A 22623-nucleotide genomic window follows, 5' to 3' on the forward strand; every position below is an offset into this window, starting at 1 on the left:
CCAACTTGAATCCAATTAAGAAATACTGCATATAATATACTTAAATATATATATATATTTATTGTAGCATGAATATTGTCTTACTGTGTAAATATATTGGAAGTCTTTCGGCCAGAAGTCAGCCAATCAAACAGCCAGGTCTGTGTCAGGTGACCAGTAAGATCCTCTGGCAGGAACCTGAAGTAGCTGAATAACACACAAGCTAACAGGCTAACACACCACACGATGGCTTCCTCGGCAGCAGAAGGTTTCCCTGAAATCGACAAACTCCGAGCCGAGCAGCTGAACGGTGTTGGAGTCGTGACGGACAGAGAGCGCGAACAGGAGGAAGTCAGCCAGTAAGTTCACGTCCACCATTCACCTGCTCCACCTGCTACAGGAAGTGAGGTCCAGCTAGCTTGAAGTTAGCCTTCTAGCTTGTTAGCTGCCCTGTCCCAAAATGACAGTGAAAACCTAAGTGCAAAACAGTGCAAAGTTTATCTAGCTAACCTGAATTTTGACAAACTTTTCAGTCCCTTTATTATATCAGCTTCATTACATGTCACCAACTATGGATAGTTAGCTAGCTGTACACTAATAAGCCTGATATGCTAACCATACATGCTAACCACTGTCAGATAGGGGCAAAATACAAAGTTTGGGTGTGTGGCTAACAAATCTTGAATTATTTTATTGTATATTATATTTGTCATGTGTTGAGTACACAAAAAAGTCTACGTAATCCAAACATATTTAGGAAAGTGGTGATTGAAAATAAGGAGAACACGTAAGTTACGCCTGGAGGGCATCAATTCATATCTTCTTTAATCATATTGAATGTCAGGTAAAGTTGTAGGCTAAAATAATCAATTTACCTGACTGCTTCATGACAGTTTTGAAAGTTCCTTGCTTGGTCTGGGTTTTCAGATTCTCAGATTTTCTTAATAATATTTACATAAATCAATAATGAGGTTGAATTGTCCTGCTTCGTTTTTTAGCTATTTTCTAGCTATCCTTTTCACTATTACCAGCAGGAATCAAAGTTTGATGCTTTTATTTAACTTATTTAACCAACACATGCACTATTCATGTTTGTCATTTATAGTCTCATCCTTTTTGTATCTTTATTTCCAGCAGGGAAATTCTGTCCCGTATTGAAAACATCATCCTTGGAATAGTGACCAGTCTTTCCAAAGAAGAGGCTCCTTTCCTGGCAGTGCCCAACAGATCCAGCTGGGCTAACATCAGGTACCTTGATCTAAAACATGCCCCAGCGTGACAAGTTATCCTCCCCCATCTTCAACACTTCATTTTAAACAGCAGATCTGTGGGATCCGTGTCAGCTGTGTGACCTTTAAAACATAAACACAAGCAATTCATGTTGTGAAAAGAAATAAATAAACATTTACCTACATAGGTCGTATTGTGGGAGGTCAGCCCACCCAAGTACTGCTTAATTTACTTCAAGAATATACATACTTGAGCGCTGTCTAAATTTGTACAAGGCGTGTTTTAAGGACACTGCTTTGGCATCCAAAAACTTAAAACCTGCAACTTTGAAGTTGAAATAACTTCCTGGGCTCAAAAGATGGCAGAGTGATAAGGAATTGAAAAGGACTGAACCCCGAGAGGCTTTAATGTGATGAGGCTGCGGAGACCTAACCCTAAACCCAAAGCGGACTGCCTGGTCTTGTCTGGATCAAACTTTGCGGCAGCTTAAAGCACATTCTGGCTTAGCCCTTTCAAATGTCAGAATCCCACAAAAGGTTTCACAGACAAATCAGGACGGTGAAGTAAGGGGGGGGGGGACTTCTCATAGGTAGCCCTCAGGGTGTGGGGAATTATAGATGGCTTACAGGTGGGAGCAGGTTTTCAAAGCTGTAAAAGTAAATGTTGCTCACACAGCATGTGCAGAGTTCTTCAATGGCCTCTCTTTCTTCCTTTCTTTTCCACTTAAACTTCCATGCTTTTTTTCCCATCACCTCCCACTTAAGTTTTCACAGTGCCGTGGGGCTTCAGATGAGTTCAGGAGGTTCCGTCAGCACCATTAGGAGCGACTGTCCTTCGTCTGTCACTAAATTTGGTGAGGAGACGCTCACACCTCCCTCTGGTTTCTTTTCTCGTTTTGCTTCAAATGGGACTTTGCTGTTGTTGACAACCAACATTCCATTCAGTCAAAAGACAAGTACAGTTTTATTGTCCTTCACGTGGCCTTGGTTTCGTATTCATTGTGAAAAACGGCAGTAAAAGTCAGATTTGGTTTAAGGTGAAAAATTGTCAGAGCATGTTGAAAGAGGCTTTTAAGGATCGGTTTACCACACGCGTAGCCTAATTAAGAACAGAATGTGTTGTGTTATTTTCACTCCAGACCTTTTATATAAAACCAGTGATGAATTCTGTTTTTAAAGCACAAATTCTCAAGATCCTCTCTGTCATCTACAAACTTGTGCAGAGCAACTCGTACGCCACGAAAAGGTTATTTATTTTTACTTTTAACTGATCATAAAAGCCAAATAAAATTCACATCGTTTACAGTTTTTTTCTTGTTTTTTTGCAAATGTGTTCTCCATAACGAATTACCAACTGTTTCCACAGAGACATCTATTACAACAACACACAGCTGTTTGTGTCACAGACAACTGTGGACAGTATTGTAGATGATATCTCCTGCATGCTGAAGGTTCCTCGCAGATCTCTTCATGTGGTGAGTGTGCACTTAACACGATTAATGTGAGAAACAGTTTACATATAATGGGACTGTGGTAGAGAACACACCCCAGACATGAAAAACTCTTAAATTTAACTTCCTGTTGATATGTTGTGGTATTATTAGTTCAGCTCCCACAATTATTTAATCATGTGGTTCTGCTTCGTACCTCAGGAAACCCCTGTGGAATTGATTGATTGATTTATTTAAAGTAGAATTCAAAGAGTTAGTTTCAGATGTATGTGTACTGCTATAAATGGTTTTACATGAGAACACATTTATTTAACGTCACCAGTTGGCCACGTCCAAGGGATTGATCGCGGGTGATCTGTGTTACATGGAGGAGGACGGCACACGGATTGACTGCCACTCAAGCTCAGCTGTAAGTCCGATCAACAGACACCATCAGACCCACCGACTTTTCATATTCTCTCATCTCAATAGTTTGCTTTTAAACATATAGAAAACATTTCCTACCTTATAAAACAATTGCAACACATTTTTTCAGTCTTCAAAACTTGATGTATGCAAACAGTCAGTAATACAGTCACGGCACCAAATTAACAACCACCACAGACGATAGAAATGTGTGTTCGTGTCGCGTGTGCTGGGAGAATATGTGATACAAATATGCAAACGCTGTTCTGCAGCACCATGAGGTGTCAACAACTCCAGAGCAGCAGCACCAGGGCATTAGACAGGATCACATTTGACTGACAGCTTGTCTGTTTTGTTTTAGGGTGTTGCAGTTTCATCAAACATTGCTGGGATTAGAAGTATCCTTTACAAACGGGTTTATGAGAATACTTTGAAAAGTTTCACCTCTTATTTTTTGCCTGTGTCTCCTCTTGTTTTCATTCATTGATACCGATGGGATTATGTATGGCAGAGTCTGTTTTCCTTGACTGAGTTCAGATATTGTATCATCTGCGAAATTTGTCCTGATAGTTGAGAAGGATGCAACTTTCCAGAGACTCCTGGATGACGACTTCTGCACAAAGCTCCGTCCCTGCATCATAATCACAGTTGGTTTCCTTTGTTCTCACAGTATCTTGGGGATTTTTGTAAATATGACATTAATTCTAGTTTTGGGGTTCGTGTTTTCTCCAAGATGTTCTGGGAACATACTAGATGTGTTGTTTGTGCGTCAGGGTAAAGGTGTGCCAGATGTGAACAGCAGGTTGATGGTGAGGAAGCTTTGGGACACACTGCACGTCCCCACCTTCGCTTTGGTGGATGCTGACCCTCACGGTACTCATCAAACCAGTTTTGCCTCTCACACATACTTCACATACTTCCACACGTTTAACAACACTTGACTTTCTTTTCATCTCCACACACACACAGTAGGGTTGCATGTCCCACTAAGCCAGCAGATGTTAGCACCTGTCATATTGTCTCGTCTGGCTATTATTTCCGCTGGCGTGATCTTGTCCAGGTGGGATGACTCTGTTTCCATCAGTCTCAATACCTCTAACCCCCTTTCCACTGCATGGCGAGACACATGTGTAATGCTTTACTTTGTTCTTAGCTCCGTTACACATCTTAGAGGATAATTGCTCTGGTATGTCAGTGATTGCAGCGTGTCTCTTTCTCTCCCTCTGCCTCTCATTTTCCCAGGCATTGAAATCATGTGTATCTACAAGTACGGATCAGTGGTGAGTCCCGCCAATGCCGGTTATTCCTGTACTGTACATTATCTGATGTGGCCTGTTCAGTGTCTCCGTGTTAGCAATGTGTAATTATGCCCCTCTTTAAGTGGAAAAATGCACCAATCATCCATCTCAGCATATTTAAAGTGACGTGGAATGAGGTGAAAATGTTAAGTGATTGTGTGGCAGTGTCTTTGTTGATCTCTGTGATGTTTGTGTAATCACCCTCGTGGTCACTTCCTTCATTGTGAACATGTGCTGGGTATAACTACATTACCGGGGTACCTTGCTGATTATGTGTGTGCTTATTGGATATATACTGTGAGTGTGTATGCAGGTTGTGTCACTGTATGTGACTGGGGTGTGTGTGTGGTTGTGTTTGTGTGTGCATGGGTTTTTCCACAGGCCATGTCGTTTGAGGCCCACAGTCTGACCGTCCCCAGCGTTATGTGGCTAGGCCTCCTCCCCTCTGACCTCCAGAGGTTTGGACTCAACATTCGTTACTTCCTACTTCCTCCTCCTGCCTCTAATTGGGATTATATTCTGGGGACATTTAGATTGTTTGTTTTGGTTTCTGTTGCCGTCGCCCTCACTTTTTTTTCTCCTTTTAAGCAACTGCATCTGAGAGTATATTGAGTTTTAAGTATATGTCCCCTTGTACAAATTTAGGCCAAAAGGGCTTTTTGACATACATTTAATTGCCGTCTGTACAGTTCTTCCTCTTATGTTTCCCACTAAACATATACGTATATATAATAACTCCTGAACGAGAGTCCATTGAAAATGAGAGGAAACCCACTGTAGGAACAACATCCATCAACAGTGCTGCATTCTGCCCGCTGTCAGATTCAGGAAATGAATTTGGTCATGTGTAGTAAAGTCAACATTTCATTCTTCAGGCTGCAGGTTCCCGAGGATGTCCTGATCCCACTCACCGAGAGAGATGAAAGCAAACTCAGTAGTCTTCTTAAAAGGCCGTACTTGAGCAGCCAGCCCAACTGGCAAAGAGAGGTGAGCGAGGCGAAAAGTGCACAGGACTTTGTGTATGAGAGCTACATAGTGTGTGTGGTGACGGGAAGTAACTCAAACATGTCGATTTCAGTCGGGCCTCAGTTACAAGATTGAAAGTTTCAGAATTATTTGTGTTTCCATCTCAATCATATTTTTTCCTTTGTCACTTTTTTGGGATTTTCCCCCTGGAGCAAAAAAGAAAATCAGATTTATTTGGAATATTATATGTTTGAACCTTAACAATGTGCCTGTAGTCGTGGAGAGAGAATAATGGTGTGATTGTTAACTTTGCCAGGCCCTCCTCTACCACACTCACCTTTTGACCTAGTTGATGAAAAGTTAGTATAAAGCTTCCTGCTCCATTTTCAAAAGAAAAAACAGTTCCTGCTGGTAGTTTACACAGTTCTAACATTTGCTTGTGTGACACACAGCAGAGGAATGTGTGTGAGAGGACTCTTAGCTCTCGGGTACCGAGGACACAGAATAGCTACTCTGTTTGGGAGGCTGATGATTTATGCTTGTTTGCACGGTTTACTCTTGCCCGCCCTGTAAAACGGCGTGTTTGCTCTTGTTGTAGATGGAACTGATGCAACAGACTAAGGTCAAGGCTGAAATACAGTCCCTGGCAACCATAGCTCCTGATTTCCTCACCAGCATCTACCTGCCCAACAAGCTGCGTTACGGAGGCTGGATATGAGTGCAATGCTGACATCTAGTGGAAGAGAAGGGGAAGTGCTGAAGCGGGTTTGAGTACTACAGAAAGATGTAACCTTTTCAGAACAACAATAAATAATCACCCGTGTTTGTTTGACAGTAATGTTCGAATATTTATAAATGAGTGTTTTTGTTTATTTTATCGTTTAATTAAAACCCCTGTAAACATGTTAGTAAGACAGAGTACGGTTTTGGTTTTTATGTTCTAGTTGGACTTTCCCAAGTTATTTGGACCAACACAGGTTTCAGCATTGTTGTTCATGCTTTTCAACTACTGACCACCTCACTGCATGCTGGTGCAAAGTCTACAAGTCAGCAGAGGAGTGTAATGATTTCTTGATGTGGAACAGTGACGTCTGTGTGACTTTGTATTAATGAGTGTATAACAAATTATAGCTGCTGGTCTGTATATTATCAGTTCTCCAGCAGGTTGAAACAGTGGATTAAATATTGTCAGGGAAAGAAGATGTAAAAAATCTCTTGCTGTAAATCCTCACAGACACAGTTGGGATTAAATAAATGGTTAAAATCTTTTGTGAGAGTATTAATTCTTGTGATGAGCAGATTTCAGTAATTCCAGGTCTCAAAAAAAGCTGCTTTCAATGTTTATATCCCCATTTTACTTGATGTATTTTGTCTTTTTATGAAACAGTTTCTAGTTTATTAATTTTCCATATTTACTTACTTTAACAGTACACGTGTACAGGCATTTCTTAGGGTGGAATAATAATGAATTGTGTCAAAAGGAACATTTTACAGACAGAATGTAATTATTTTCTTCTGTGTTTAGAATTGAGGAAACAATTTGTGCTCGGAAACTAAAAGAGAAAAGAGCGGCGAAGGGAATCCAGAAAACAAAAAGTACATTTGACACATTGCCCAGCACCATTCATCTGTAAAGATATATATTTAGATATATATATTATATTTTCTATTTTACATTTTTATATTCTATTTTATTGTTATTCTATTTTATTCTTTTTGATTCTATTTTATACCATTTCTATTTTTATTTAATTTTTTTGGGTTGAAATTACTGCGCATTGCTTAAAGAGAGCCTGTGACCCAAGTATTTCATTGACAGTGACTGCTTCATGTTATCTCTGTTCATTTGACAATAAAAATCTTGAATCTTGAATCTGTTTTTAATAAGTAAACGTAAGAAAATATATGCTCACATCATAACAAGTATTAAACCTGTTTTCAAACAATTGTCATTAAGCACAATGTTTTTCTTTTGGATTATTTTGGACCAGAAGTAGCATGAAAAGGCAAAGTACCTCAGGTACACCCCTTGAGTGAATACCCCCCCCCCCGGTTTCACTCATTTCATAAACAGAGTCTCGTGACAAGGGCGAATAACTTTATTTATAACGGGGAAAGGTCAGTAGAGCTAAACGTAGCTGTCGTGTCTTCAGTCACCTCAGATCATGTATGCTGCTTACGCACGCAGAGTGCTTCCTGTTGGACGAGACGATCTTTGGTAATGTTATTGTATGACAGCCAGTGGGCGTGGCTTACAGCTTGTGCAACATGCTCCTGCAACGTCACCGCAGTGACCGAGGCGCTGTCATTTCACTGTCTGGACTTTTCCCAACATGGAGTGAAGAAGAAGAAGAAGAAGAAGAGAGAGAGAGAGAGAGACACAGACAGACTCAGCTGCTTCAGGTCAGATCATCAACACTCAGGTTAGTTCACATAAGAAGTGAATATAACGGTGTTTGCATGTCACGTGGTCCATCCTCCTCTTCAGCAGATTTGATGATCAATTTAGTTATGGTGTCACTTTTAATCTGTCAACCTTCAGATGTTCTAGACTCAAAAAAAAAACCAGACAACGAGAAGTTATGAGCAGCTGGATAAACGTGTTAACAGGTTTTTAATATAATAACATTTTCAACATAGTTTTAAAAATTATTTTTCATGCCAAGGTCAGTTAGTATCTGGTAGCTTCGACAGCACAGTATGGGATTGTATAATATAACACATACCATTCAATTTGATTCTATGATCTTCTACAGAGACCTAGTCCCTGTTTTGTAATATATGTGCTCAGGTGGGCTCAATTTTCCCAGTTCATGATTTTGTTTCATCAAGCAGCCAGACACCTCCTCCTCTTCCTCCTCCTCCTCCTCCTCCTCCTCCTCCTCCTCCTCCTCCTCCTCCTCTCTCTTAGGTAAGACAGTTGCACTAGTGAGACCACTCCTTCAGATGGGAGGCCTCCCCTTTTCCCTTTTTTCCGGCTTGTCAAGGACAGCTGGCTGCAGAGCAGACTGAATGAAGAGGAGCCTCCTGGGCATTTAGCATCACATCTTCTCTGGTCTCTCACCGGTCATAGATTAGTGTGGAGTCAGTCATGTTTCGCAAGACCTTCATGATCTGTTACGTCAAGGTGGACTGGGATGTGTTCAGGTAAAATGGAGCCGTAGGCAACTGAGAGAGAGAGAGGAATAGAAAGGCTAAATTTAAGAGGATCAGGTTTAGTGGAAAGTATCTGAGATGCTAACCAGTCAAACATTGCTAGGAGCTGTATTCAAGTATCTGAAATATAGAACATAACCAGTGTTCATTCTTTTTGTCTTAAAAATGCACAGGAAAACTGTTGTTATATATGTCTTAATAATTCTCCTATTCCCCTTCTCCTTTAGGTCTCGGTTGTCTCAAATGGACGCAGTGATCCGCCGGTGCCCTTTCCTGACCACCGTGCCCAGTGTCTTCCTGCAGCTGGCTGGGAAGTCATCGCTGGTGAACTATGCCCAAAAGTGTCCCGTGATGATGGACCTGGCGTCCAGAGCTCTGTCCTCTTCGGCCTCGGCGTCCAAACCCACTTCAACAGATGACGGTCAGTTGTGAGAAAAGAATGAATGTACCATATTTAATCAAACTGTTTGACCAATACAATTAATGCACAGGATCAAATTTTATTACAGTTTAAAAAATGTTCCCCTGTGTTCTGTAGATCAGAAGCATGAAGCGTTGCTCCCAGGTGAGACTACGCCACCTGCTGGCCAGGCTGTGGGCTCTAAATGCCCTTTCCTGGCTGCAGAGATGGAGCAGAAAAGCAACAGAGTCGTGAGGGAGGCGAGGATCGAGCTGCAGGAGGACGTCCAGCAGATGCACTTCTTCTGCACAGGTAAACCCATAAAGTCAGCTGGTTGTGTAAATCATGAAAGTGTAGCAAATGAATATCATGCATTGATTTAGAGATAATTAACAGCAAGTTTCTTGATCAGGGAAAATAAACATGGATTTATCGGTTGTGGATCTCATCGAGGCAGACCAGTCCAACACCGAGTCACCGAAAAGTTTCATTAAACCAGTATCTCACCTGTTGAAGGATAATCTGCCTGAAGGTGAGGAAGTCATCTTCCTCCCACTGGGCGACAGTTCACAGAATGTACGAGTTGTTGTTGTGAATCTCATGAACTCTCGCGTTTTCCCCCACCAGCCGTCACATTCCAGTATGACAGGTTTTTTGAAAAGAAGATTGAAGGCAAGAAGACGGATCACACGTACAGGGTTTTCAAGACGGTGAACAGACGCGCCTCCTCATTCCCGATGGCAGACGACTACTCGGAGTCTCTTCATGCAAAGAGAGACGTGTCTGTGTGGTGCAGCAACGACTACCTCGGCATGAGCCGTCACCCCACAGTCACCCGGGCTATTGTGTGAGTAGGCAAGCGGATCCTCTTTCACTGATTTGTGTTCGCGAAATGTGAAAGTTAACTCTTTCAAATGTTTTTCTCCTTGAAGTGAGACTGTTCAGAAGCACGGTGCTGGAGCAGGAGGCACAAGGAACATTTCAGGGAACAGTAAATTCCACGTGGAGCTGGAACAGGAGCTGGCTGACCTGCACCACAAGGACGCCGCCCTGCTGTTCACCTCCTGCTTTGTAGCCAATGACTCCACATTGTTTACTCTGGCAAAAATGCTTCCAGGTACCTGATATACAGCTTTGAACATCATAAAGTGGAAATTGTAATATTTGATTTAAACTGAAATGTATAGGAGGCACTTGAGGGTTGTTATTTTCTTTTTCTTTTCTCCTGTAGGCTGTGAAATCTACTCTGACGCAGGCAACCATGCCTCAATGATCCAGGGGATAAGAAACAGCGGGGTCAAGAAGTGTGTGTTCCGTCACAATGACGTCAGCCACTTGCAGGAGCTGCTCGAGAAGTCTGATGACTCAACTCCGAAGATTGTTGCCTTTGAGACGGTGCACTCGATGGACGGTGAGGTGACAGCTCAGCCACTGAAGTGTCAGACCTATTTGATGAATTCTTATGCTTAAAAAGGAAACTGGGGACATAGAGGACTTTGTTGCCTCATTCAGTTTTAGGGATTTACTGACAAGTGCATATATTTTTTGTCTATTTACAAAAAAATTAAGATTCTCCAAAGTTAACAGGAAAAACCTCTTACAAAGCAAACATCACAACCCTGCTTTTGATTTATAGAGATTAGGGTTGCAAAATTCCGGGAATATTCAAAGTTGGAAACTTTCCATGGGAATTAACGGGAATATACGGAAATTAACGGGAATTAACTGGAATATACGGGAATATACGGGAATTAACGGGAATTAACGGGAATAAACTGGAAATGTTGTGGGTAATTTATTCTAACTGTATTTACCTTGTCATATACATACATAAATATAAACATTTTGTTTTGTCATAGGCTGATTGAGCCCTGAGGAAACTTTGGGCACTTGACTATACGCTTCTGCATCGTTGTGTAATTCTTAACATAGTTGCACAGTATTTGCAAATGTACACAGCCTTTCCTTCCACATTGGATGAGATGAAATGTCTCCAAACATGAGATAGAATAGAATAAGATGAGAAAAAAGTTTGTAAAAAAACACCGATGCAATGCCAGAGATATAATAATAGAGATAGAGATATAATAACAATTGGAATCGTCTGTAAAAATATTTTGCAATTGATGGATAAATGAATGGAAATAGGCTAGATGAACAGATGAACAATCCTCAATCAGCATGCTAATATATTTCCCCCAGTAATATCATCGAAAATTACCTGACTAGTCCTGCACACTACAGCAGGCCTCAATAGCCCTGCTGTAGTTTGAAGGATGCTGGGAATTATCTGTGCATGTGATGGAAGAATGCACAGTGGAGGGTTGAAATTCAACATGCAGCGTGTGCTGCATTCCATACATCTTTAAAATAGAGTTTTGAATGATGTTTTTATTGCTTAGCGTTTAATTTTTTTCAAAATTCCCCAAATTCCGATCTTAACTTCCATTGGAAAGTTTCCTGGAAATTTACCGGAAACTTTCCGCCCCTTTGCAACCCTAATAGAGATTAATGTCACTATTATTTTAATGAAAATAAACATGGTGTAATGGACTGTTTGCTCTTCACAGGGGCTGTGTGCCCACTTGAAGAAATGTGTGACATTGCCCATAAGTACGGAGCTCTGACCTTCGTGGATGAAGTTCACGCCGTGGGCTTGTATGGGCCGAGAGGAGGAGGGATCGGGGACAGAGACAGAGTCATGCACAAGATGGACATCATCTCCGGGACCCTCGGTAGGTGAAAGCCTCTCTGATGATGGGAAACACTTTATAACAATCTCGTCGATCACATACACGCTTCTCTGACCTGCTGTGGGTTTCGTTTCCAGGCAAAGCATTCGGCTGCGTCGGGGGTTACATCGCGAGCACCAGCGCCCTGGTGGACGCGGTCCGCTCCTACGCTGCTGGATTCATCTTCACCACTTCCCTGCCTCCCATGCTGCTCGCAGGGGCGAAGGAATCCATCAAGATCCTGAAAAGCGAAGAAGGCCAGGTGCTCAGGAGGAAACACCAGAGGAGCGTCAAGCTGCTCCGACAGATGCTGATGGACTCGGGCCTTCCGGTCGTCCACTGTCCAAGCCACATCATCCCTGTCCGGGTAAAAGAAGAGAAATTAATCCATCCATCTGTGACAATTCCTACATTTTGAAGTACACTTTGCAAAAATGTAGGTTTATTTTTTGTTTGGTAGGTTGCAGATGCAGAGAAGAACAATGAGATCTGTGACATCATGATGTCTCGCAACAACATCTACGTCCAGGCAATCAACTACCCCACCGTGGCTAAAGGAGAGGAGCTGCTCCGCATCGCCCCCACCCCCCACCACACCCCACAGATGATGGACCACTTTGTTGGTATGCCCACTAAGTTATCTTCTTTAATCCTGTATATCCAAAAATTCTGTTTTTTTATGCCTTAGACAAACAATGCATAAATTGGCAATTCTAGGGATGTTTTGTCTCTTTGAATTGTCTTTGTTTTATATATGTGTGCACAATGTGAAATATTTATTTGGAGGAAGAGAGTTAAAGTCCCTGCAGGTTTTAAAACCCAGTGTTCTGAATACGACCATTAGAACTTTGACTGGTTTATACATCTACTTCTACGTTTGTATCCTCACCTGTTTGTTTGGTGCTTGGTCTCCACAGAGCAGCTGGTGAAGACGTGGACCGAGGTGGGAATGGAGCTGAGGCCGCACCCCTCAGCCGAGTGTAACTTCTGCCAGCAGCCTCTTCACTTCGAGCTGATGAGCGAGAGGGAGAGGTCCTACTTCACAGGCCTCAGTCACATGATATCAGCTGTGGCCTGATGTAAACTCTAAATCCTAATTCTATTCAACCTATTTATTTTTATTTAAATTAAATACATCACCACATATATATAATGTTCTGTTACCAATAAAAATTGCAGCTAAAGTTTTAATTTACACTTTTGTTTTCATTTTTAAACGTTGACTGTGTTTTATACATAAATCTATTTTTACTGTACTTTGTGGTTTTCACTTATACTAACATTCCTTTATTGTGGGTTTAAATGAAACAACTACCCTCATAAAGATTAATACTACATCCTTATGGGACATGCCTGTATCACATGTGGCATTTACGAATCAACTTGAAGGTCAATCATCATTATATTTGGTGCTACAAGTATTTGCTCATCACTCCATCCATATCTATGTAACCATATCGGGAGTATATAACCTATTCTACTGTCTGACTGAAATATATATACTCCCATTAAACATCTTACAAAATGTATATATAATGGTTAAGGTGGGTTAATCATATCTGAATAATCTATCTGAATATTTCACTTCATATGACACTTTGAAATTGCAAATTACCGTGAGTAGAGTATATGTGGATAATGTTGGATTTCTAAGAGCGACTGGCCAGACAACGTGAGTAATCTTAGCATTTAGTTGAGTAAAGTGTTGATCCTGACATGGAGGAATTCTTCACAATTCAGACTTCAGTTTAATCTGGTGCACCCAAATATTTATGCAGTGCTCCTTGCAACAAAAGATGATCTGTCATGGCTTGTTGTGGAATGTGAAATTGCATCTCTCTGCAGGCTTGTCCCCAAATTCCATTAGAAAGTGATATATGTGCCTTAGGTGTTCGGTGCTGTAGGATTCCTGTCCTGAAGTCTAACACATTACACGTCAAACTTTAATGAATAGATTTACTATAGAATTACCCATATTGCTCCAGTATTGTGTCCTTATTCATTTTCTGATTGAAAAACCTGTTGATTTAGTAAAAATACAGATGCATCAAGTAGCGCTGCTCATATTCAATCAGCTTTAAGACAGATTTATGGAATCCAATCTCTCACCCCCACATGAAGTGCATGCGATGACATCCCTGGTTTGGCCACATGGCGGCGTCCTGGTTCTCCCTTTTGCTACTGTGGACCAGTGACGTCACACGCCTCCTCCCTGTGCAGATGACTCATAGCTGGTGCAGCAGCGTTCTCCATGAACCACTAGATGGTATCAGGACAGGACAGGATATTGAGTTTCCTCTCCAGATAACATGGGAGATCACTGTGGTTGTAATAAAATGCAGCAAACACATGAGCATGTGACAGTGGAGCAGAGGAGCATTTTAAATCAAGTGAACTGTCAAATTGATCTGCCAATGATGCAGCAACCTGGTTATTACAAGTAGTTCTTCACATAAGATAGTGTCACCATCTTTATTGAATTGATACTTCTATCCTAGAGGCCTGTCATTGTTATTTTTAAGGAGAATCTGCTCAATTAAAAACAATATCTTTACTCCCACACGCACAGAAACATGAATGGAGAGGAAGCTCTCCTCCCATGTTTCTCATCTCTGAATGCTTCCCTCCGTACAGCTGCACATGACAGGAGAGTGTTTGCCCCCCCCCCGTGAAAGCCCTCGAAGCAGCACTTGACACGCAAAAAAAACCTGGGATTCTGCAAAACCAGAGACCTGCCCACTCTCTTCCCTCTGACAGAATTAGCATGAGCTCGTGTTTTGAGCACATTACGTAACATGTAAAGTGTTGGTGGAAGTGGAGCAGTCAGGTGACCGCCGCTGTCATCCAGCTGCAGCTCCAGCAAACTCAGAATATCGAGCTGGGGTGTCCTGTATCTTTAACACCCTTCCTCCATGTTGTGATTATTTAGGGGATTTAGGATAATGAGGAATTCGATACAGGAGGTTCGAACACTACAGCTCCTTGTGGCTCCTCGGGTGTGATTCATTAACAAGTTCTTCAATATTCCAGATAGATAGTGTTGGGAGGAGATGCTCCCGTGTGTGTTGTCCCCCATCATGTCCCTCATCCATCCCTGTCCTTTGCAGATGCCTTCAGAAGGTCTGAGGGCAGGTCCAACACCTCAGGACTTCCTGGAGGGGATTTCAACTGCAGCAGCTATCATGTGGGTATGTGTGTGTTTGTGTTTGTGTGTGTGTGTGTGTGTGTGTGTGTGTGTGTGTGTGTGTTTGTGGGTGTGTGTGTTTAAACTGCTGACATTATGTAGTGGCTGGCTGAAGCAGGTGCTGAAATGGAGCTGTGGTGTGCTGCAGCGATGATATGCTCTGTGTTGTTGTGTGTCTGATGGTTGAGAGCATTGTGTGTGTGTGTGTGTGTGTGTGTATGATGGTGCAAGCACAGGTTTAGCTCTATTCCTCATTCTGTGTTAATCCTGATGCTCTGCACATCTGTGTCCCCCCCTCTCACGTGTGCAGACAGATGAGCTGCATAGCTGGATTCCCAGTGCACGCATAACCCCCTCCCTCCCTCTCTCTCTCCCTCCCTCCCTCCCTTCCTCTCTAATCCCCTCTCATTCACCTTTCTCTTGCATTATCACACACACACCAGTAGTGAACCGTGGCCATGTTTTGTGGTTACTTTCTAAAAAAAGACCCTCATGCACTGCACCATGCTCACGAATCTCCTGCTGCAGCGACTGTGAAACATCTCAAGATGAAAACAAGGGTTTCATTCACTCACTTCACCTCAGGAACAAAGTGAAGATTGGGGAAGGGAGCTGTTCCAGTGGTGTGTCTAATCAGATAATGAATATTATCATGAGGACCTCTGTTTTGAAATCTGCTGCTATTCCATAACCAAATGCATAAGGAAGTAAAACTAATGGCTACAGCCCATTTGTCAGTGTTTGTGTTCTGAATGGGGGCTGTTGTTATTGTTGTGATCTTATGTAACAATCCTATATTTGTTGTAATGTAGTAGGGGGGTTATATAGTAGTATACCAGTAATGTTATGTAGTAATTATACATTACTTATATATCTGTGTTGTAGACTTAAAAAAGCTACTCAGGTAAAGTAAAAAAGAAAATTGTTTACCAATTTAAAAACAATACTGAAGTTTGATGAAACACAAGTGAAGTGAAATCGTTCATTTCAAAGTGACCAAGTTAAATTAACACAATTGCAAACCTTATTTTGAGGAAACTTCAATTTGTGTGTTAATAGCTGAAGTAATTTGTCTAAATTGGTAAGCTCTTCTTTTCTGTGTATTTTTTCCAGTACAAGTTATAGTTGATTATTACTATTGTTATTTGTTTATTGTTATTCATTCATAATAAATGAATAAAGATCAATGTGAATCATATGTCATATTTCTGCAAAGGGTTTTATGCAAGATTGTACAATAATTTGGGGATTTTCAATCCTCAAACATCTGTGTTTTTCTGACTCAATAATTTAGTTGTGAATAATAGATTATAAGAGTTATTATTTTGTTATCATGTGCAAAAACCTCACATTTGTCCAAGAAGTATTCACATGCAGTTCTAAGCAAGGTTGAACTAACTCAGTCACACCTTGAACATGTGTCTGATACATGAGGAAATAATAAGTGAATGGTTTTTCACAAAGATCCCACTGGGACCAGCTCGTTGAAGAAAAACTTTGTGATATTCTTGCTATGACTTTAAATCATAAGGAGCAAACTCCTCCCTCTTGAGTTGCTCTACTGTCAACTCAGAGGAGAAAACCTCCCCTGCACAGGAATGGTAAGAGTGCGCATGGAGGCCAGTGGTTCGATGTGGAGCTGTGGAAGTTGATGAACAGATCGTCGGTGCTGTGAAACATTCCCAGTTCAACATGTCCGGCTGCAGATAGGTCCCAGTCGAGCCCCCGGGGGCAGCTCCCAGTCACTCACTGATGGAACCAGAGGAGAGGGACCTGGGGACATCTCTTCACTCGGGCGGCAGCAGCAGCTCCATGCGCCGGCGGAGCAGCGTCTGACTCCCCCCGGTTCTCCCCTCTGCTCTCCGGCCGAGATGCACCGGCTCTCCTCGGGCCGGCGGATCATGAAGGAAGCGGCTCGTTTGGCGTGAAACCCCCCCCCCCAGGAGAGACCCCCCGACATGTCGATCGCGACGCCGAGCAAGACTGTGGAATGGCTGCAAGTGGAGCTGGAGTCCGGGGGGGGCACGTCCCTGCTGCTGCTGGACTGTCGCTCCCATGAGCTGTACGAGTCGTCCCACGTCGAGGGCGCCGTCAGCCTGGCCATCCCGGGCCTCATGCTCCGCAGGTTCCGGAAGGGCAACATCCCGATCCGGACCATCATCCCCAGCCACGAAGACAAGGAGAAGTTCTTGCGGCGGTGCCAGACGGACACGGTGGTGCTGTACGACGAGGGCGCGCCGGGCTGGCAGGACGGCGGCGGCGGGCCAGGGGGCTCGGTGCTCGGGCTGCTGCTGCACAAGCTGTGGGAGGAGGGATGCAAGGCGTTCTATCTGGAAGGTAAATGGCCCTTAATGTCAAGAGTCCACCCACTGGAAACATGTAGTTATACGGGTCGTGTTCGTGTGGGTAAGTTGTGTCTGTGAAGAAGTTTACAATGTAGCAGCGAACACTCTTGTTTTGGCGCAGGAGAAGTGAAACAAAGTATCGGAACGAAAGGTTCGTGTTTATTTCACCCGGAACATCGACATTGTAACTTTTTGGGGACAACGTGTTAATAACGACGTTATTACTGCGCCAACTTTCTTCCTGTGATGCGGGTTTTTTTTGTTGCGGATGTTGTAAAAGTTTGTGAGCAGCGCGTCCCGAGTGTGTCACTGAGATTCTCAATTAAAATTCCAAAATGGCCGCGCCATGTTTTGCTCCAGCAGGAACAGGCATGCATTTCATGAATGGTCTGTGTTGGGAGGCGCTTCAGAGCTCCTTTTTTTTTTTTTTTTTTTTTTTTTTTTTTTACAGCCCTACTGTATTTTTTATTCATAATATGACAAAATAAATGATGAAATAGATGAGTTGAGAATTTATAATAAAACAATAATCTCAACATCCTGATTTGACTTTGTTTCTGTTGTACTTTGTCTCTCCAGGTGGATTCGTGAAGTTCCACACCGAGTACCCAGAACACTGTGAGACCCTCCTCGACAGCTCCTGTCCCAGCTCCTCTCCCCCGCTCTCTGTCCTCGGGTTCGGGAATCTCCGGATCAGCTCGGACTGCTCCGATGGGGAGTCCGACCGTGAGCCGAGCAGCGCCACCGAGTCCGAGGAGAGCCCGATCCCAAGCAATCAGCCGGCCTTCCCCGTCCAGATCCTCCCCTACCTTTACCTGGGCTGCGCCAAAGACTCCACCAACCTCGACGTGCTGGGCCAGTACAATATCAAGTACATCCTGAACGTCACACCCAATCTACCCAACATGTTTGAGCACGACGGCCACTTCAGGTACAAGCAGATTCCCATTTCGGACCACTGGAGTCAGAACCTGTCCCAGTTCTTCCCAGAGGCCATTTCTTTTATAGGTGAGTGGGTCAATAACTGACTTTGTTTGAATACAAAACCTCCAGACATGTGAACACACACTTTACAGAACATAAATGTAGTATTGCTCTTTGAGGTATTAATTAAACTATTGTTTAATTAATTGTGTTTAATAATACTATAATTATCATTATTTCTGAATGATTTCTAGATAATCAATTGCAAAACCTGTGCGTGCGTGTGTTATAGATGGTTGTTTTTGTATTATTTCCATAAGCAAATTGTGGTTTATGCAGCAACCCGCGGTAAACACTCCCTCCAGTTAGAACATTAGGTTTCAATTTCGCATTTGATTCTATGTATCTCACCGTGGCTGCACCTGAAGCCGCAGCATTTGATGTGTGTGTTTGTTTGTGGCAGTGTTGTGTGTCACTAACAAGTCTCGGGGTAGAAAGAGGAAGGAAATGCAGTTTCCATTCACTGGGTTTGTGTGAGAGTGTTGAATGACACATGCATGTGTGGGAAAGTTCTCTTGTTCCGTTTGTGTTTGTGCCTGTTGACAGTTGTTTGTCTGTAACTTACAGAATATAAGCCCCATGTTTTCCAGAGCAAACTTTGTGGTGCCGTTGTTTACTTCCGTTACTAAGGGCTAGAATCACATTGGTAACTGCTAAAAGCCCTTAAATAACTGGATTATATTTATCAATGAAGATATTATTTACAACAATTTAACCTTAGTTTTCCTCTCATCTCACAGACGAGGCTCGATCGAAGCAGTGTGGCATCCTGGTGCACTGCCTGGCCGGCATCAGCCGCTCGGTCACGGTCACCGTGGCGTACCTGATGCAGAGACTCAACCTTTCCCTCAACGACGCCTATGACTTTGTCAAGAGGAAGAAGTCCAACATTTCCCCCAACTTCAACTTCATGGGCCAGCTCCTGGACTTTGAGAGGACGCTGGGGCTGAACAGTCCCTGTGATAACCAGCGATCCACCAGCGAGGAGCAGCTCTTCTTCACCACGCCGACCAACCACAACGTCTTCCAGCTGGACACGCTGGGGTCGACATGAGGATTGGTTGGACAGGGGTTTCATTCTCCTGTTTCCTGTGGCGTCCCTGAGGCGTTCTGAGCCTGTGAGACGCCTAACTAGCTGACACAGCAGGCAGAACATCAGTCACACTATTTCTGCACCAAAAGGAACTCCGTTGATTTGTTAAAGGAGCAGTGCCCGTACGCAGAGAACAAGCTCCATTCGATCACGTCTCGATGCCTTAATATCTAACAGAAGGAGGGAGTCTGCCTCCCACCATACATGGCATTAACCAGTGGCCATGTACAGCCATGACAGCAGGACATTTCATAACCTCTCTATTCCATCTAGGATTGTTGTTTGACTGTTACTCGTTATTCACCAGCTGTAAATTGGATGTTAATGTATTTCTTTGCATTACTCATGATTGTTGCCTTCATGGTGTAAAAGGAGTCTTTTGCCAATCAGAATGTTTTTTGTGGACCAATTGAAGTGTTTCGATGGTACTTTGATGGAAAATAAGCTACTACAGTGATCCGGCCTTGAATCCTCGTCCAGTTCTCCTGATGACTGCAGCAGCAGAATGGAGTGACCGCTGAAAGCAGTATTTTGCGCGTGCTTTTTAGTCAGAAGACCTCAACTAATATCTGGTAAACATCCAGGGTGTTAGATAAGTGGTCACGAGTTTGCAAAATATCCAAACGAAATCTCGTAACTCCTCAGAAACCCTCCTTTACATTCCACTGCTTATAACTGTATTATTTGCGTGTGATCATGTTCGACCAAGGAGTATGTTTTGTAACCCTGTTTCCTGTTATTGTCGAGGCCTTGACCATACCATAACAAGAAATTGGATGTGGAGGTATACAGAGTAGGAGCGCTTTGTTTTTTTGCCACAATTGACAGAAACAAATGTTTAAGTAATCAGCGTATAAAGGATTGGATGTCCACCTCGTTTTTTTTTTACTCCGACAGTCTTCAGCCTGCAGCTACTTCTTTCCGTGGCACAGTAATGTTAAGGGAAACATGATGTGTAATTAGCTGTTCTCTATTGCCAGTCTCGTCTCCGAACAAATGAGTGAGCTTGATGTATGAGAGGGAATGAAAGGAAATGAGTTTGACTAACATGTTCTTACCTCACCGAGAGACGCTTTCAGGGATTTTTTATACAAGGCATCTGTAATTCGTCATGGCCTCTTAAAAGTGCATCCAAGGGCTGTTTTGTGTGCTATGTGTGTAAAGTTGTACATAAAATGTGGTTGTCATAGGGACACTTTCTCAAAATCACGAAGAATGCGAAAGTGATCCTATTTTGGCCTTTATGTATAGTGTATGTAAAACTAAATGTCCAAGACATTCTGTACAAGTTTATACAACAAATATATTGTATATTTTTACTTGAATGTCTTCTGTTGGTCTTTGTTTACACGTTTTTCTTACGGGAAGTTGGTAGCACGCTTTCATAAAAACCAAACCAGAAGTGACCGTGTGGTTAAGAGAGGAGTCGGAGAAGCTGCGTCCAATCCCGAGCTTGTAGGTGCGGTCAGATATCTTGTTTTTTCGGTCGGCCATGGCGCTCGGCTTCCTGTCTCCCACGGGCTTCTTGACACAAAGACAAGTGACAGGGCCAGATCTGTCAAAACCACAGCGCAGCCGCACCCACACGCAGTCACTCGAGCGGCGCTCAAAGGGAAAAGGAAGGTGACACAGCATGTGCTCCACCACAGATGCAACGTTTCCGACAGCTCACGCCTTCGAGTCAGGGAGTGACCAGCTCTAATAACACTGTTGCACGACAGCTCTTTTAGGTCAGAGGTGCACATCGTTTCTCTTGTTTATTATGATTGGAAGGTTTATTAGAAAAAATAGTTCAATATCCTGTCAAGCTATAAATGAAGTTGTTGTTTTAAAAAATAGGAAATGAAAGTTTAATATTTTCACATTACTGCTCGATTCATCAGAATTCTCATGATACACTTTAAGAAGGAAGAATATACACAACTATAACATTTTATTTAAGCTGATTTCTAAGCCTTAACAAAGTAAAGTAGAGTATGTTGCGTAACACCAGACCAAACTACCTTCAGGTGATCATAAAGTGAATCAGAATGAGTATGTATGTTATCGCTAGTGGCAGAAATCCGTGGCCTTCTCACCCAGCGATTAGACTACACAGTGAATATTTTGAAATGTGTTGAGTTTCGTTTTTTTGCTGGAAGATAATGTTCTCCTCTCTCCGTGCTTTCCCGAGCCTCGTGTTTCATTCCAATGCCCTGAGTATTCTGATTGGTTCGGCATTGTTTCTGTTTTGTCTGGGAGATTTATTCGTGTGTTCTGCAACCAGATGACAGAAAGATGATGCAGTGAATTCCCTTCCCTGAACAAATTATCTCGTGAGCCGAAGCCAAGCTGTCTTAAATCAGGAAGAAAATAGGTTGGGGGGGGTGGAAATGTTCTGTAGCTTATCTGCGCCGCAGCTCGTGGCCCAATAACTGTCAGTCTGTGGGATTTAACGACTGAAATTCTGCACCATCACGTGGTTTTAAGCTCCAGCTCCTGGGGCTGAGGTGACTCGAGAAACTCAAATCTTCAACTTTCACAGCAGCGCATGAAGGGACTTGCCTAGCAACACCTCGCCGTTGTGATAATTGAGGCTGTCGAGTGATGGGTCTTCCGGCATGACTGAACCTGGCTGGCCACATACCTGCAGGGTAAAGCCTGTGATTAGGTCTGAAAAGACACCCACGATAAGGCAGAGGCAATGGTTAGCTGCACTGCATGACAGATGGAGATCGGAGCCCCGGGGCTGATGGAAGTGAGAACCATCAATCAGGGAGGTCTTATCTGGAGCGGGAACCGTACACAGGATATCGCCGGTACTGCGCGAGAGGGCAATAAGTAATGATTTATATATTTGCACGCCTTCAAATACCAGCTTTTATTGCTGAGTCTTCAAACGCTCGTCTTCAGATGTATAACGTGACTGCTCATGATGTGTGGGATTCCCTCGCAGCTGCTCCTCAGAACTTCTTGGCACCGGCTCTTCCACGCCGGCTATCTCAGAGTTAAGCACGGCCCTCTTTGGATTCTGTAATTATAAATCATCGTGGGTGCCGCTGCCAACTACAAAGGCGAGGTGTGGGGCCTTGACAGCGCCTGTTTTCCACCTTGTTACCAGGTTACTCAATAATCCTATTGTAGGAAACTCCTGCCTGCTCGTGCCAAGATAAATTACAGAGTGACAGAAAGTAAAAACCTTTGATCAGAAAGAAACACAGGCTTACTTCCTTATATAGAAACAGGATGTGTGTGCGTGCGTGCGTGTGTGTGTGTGTGTGTGTGTGTGTGTGTGTGTGTGTGTTTGTGCTGCCACTGTGTGCTCAATGTGATAAGTCGAGACTTTCTGTCCTGTTATGATCGTTCATGAAGGGAAGCAGAGGCTAATGCAATGCTTACTCAGCAGTAGTTGCATGGGAAGC

At 43.0% G+C, this 22623-nt stretch overlaps 3 protein-coding genes across 4 annotated transcripts; all 3 read left to right on the plus strand.

The window, feature by feature from the left end:
• Positions 1-214: 214 nt before the first annotated feature.
• On the plus strand, positions 215-6595 carry spo11 (SPO11 initiator of meiotic double stranded breaks). Its single transcript, XM_061075095.1, has 13 exons — positions 215-338; positions 1114-1227; positions 1974-2062; positions 2388-2454; positions 2575-2683; positions 2982-3068; positions 3426-3462; positions 3602-3711; positions 3838-3937; positions 4307-4344; positions 4744-4820; positions 5238-5349; positions 5927-6595. Exons 1-13 carry the CDS (start codon positions 226-228, stop codon positions 6044-6046), a joined length of 1173 nt encoding a protein of 390 aa, XP_060931078.1. The 5' UTR covers positions 215-225; the 3' UTR covers positions 6047-6595.
• Positions 6596-7656: 1061 nt separating this feature from the next.
• Positions 7657-12807, plus strand: LOC133005354 (5-aminolevulinate synthase, non-specific, mitochondrial-like). 2 transcript variants are annotated; one of them, XM_061075010.1, is made up of 11 exons: positions 7657-7751; positions 8712-8905; positions 9023-9196; positions 9297-9416; positions 9512-9731; positions 9817-10001; positions 10116-10295; positions 11455-11619; positions 11715-11983; positions 12077-12239; positions 12534-12807. In XM_061075010.1, the coding sequence occupies exons 2-11, from the start codon at positions 8728-8730 to the stop codon at positions 12692-12694; spliced, it is 1815 nt and encodes a 604-aa protein (XP_060930993.1). In that variant the 5' UTR covers positions 7657-7751; positions 8712-8727; the 3' UTR covers positions 12695-12807. The 2 variants fall into 2 exon arrangements, with proteins under 2 accessions (XP_060930993.1, XP_060930994.1); XM_061075011.1 differs by having other exon boundaries at positions 7657-7731.
• Positions 12808-16382: 3575 nt separating this feature from the next.
• LOC133004858 (dual specificity protein phosphatase 7-like) lies at positions 16383-20541 on the plus strand. Its single transcript, XM_061074398.1, has 3 exons — positions 16383-17137; positions 17725-18153; positions 18870-20541. The coding sequence occupies exons 1-3, from the start codon at positions 16759-16761 to the stop codon at positions 19181-19183; spliced, it is 1122 nt and encodes a 373-aa protein (XP_060930381.1). The 5' UTR covers positions 16383-16758; the 3' UTR covers positions 19184-20541.
• Positions 20542-22623: the final 2082 nt, after the last annotated feature.

Source organism: Limanda limanda, chromosome 7, assembly GCF_963576545.1.
Source record: "Limanda limanda chromosome 7, fLimLim1.1, whole genome shotgun sequence".
NCBI classification, from domain to species: Eukaryota; Metazoa; Chordata; class Actinopteri; order Pleuronectiformes; family Pleuronectidae; genus Limanda; species Limanda limanda.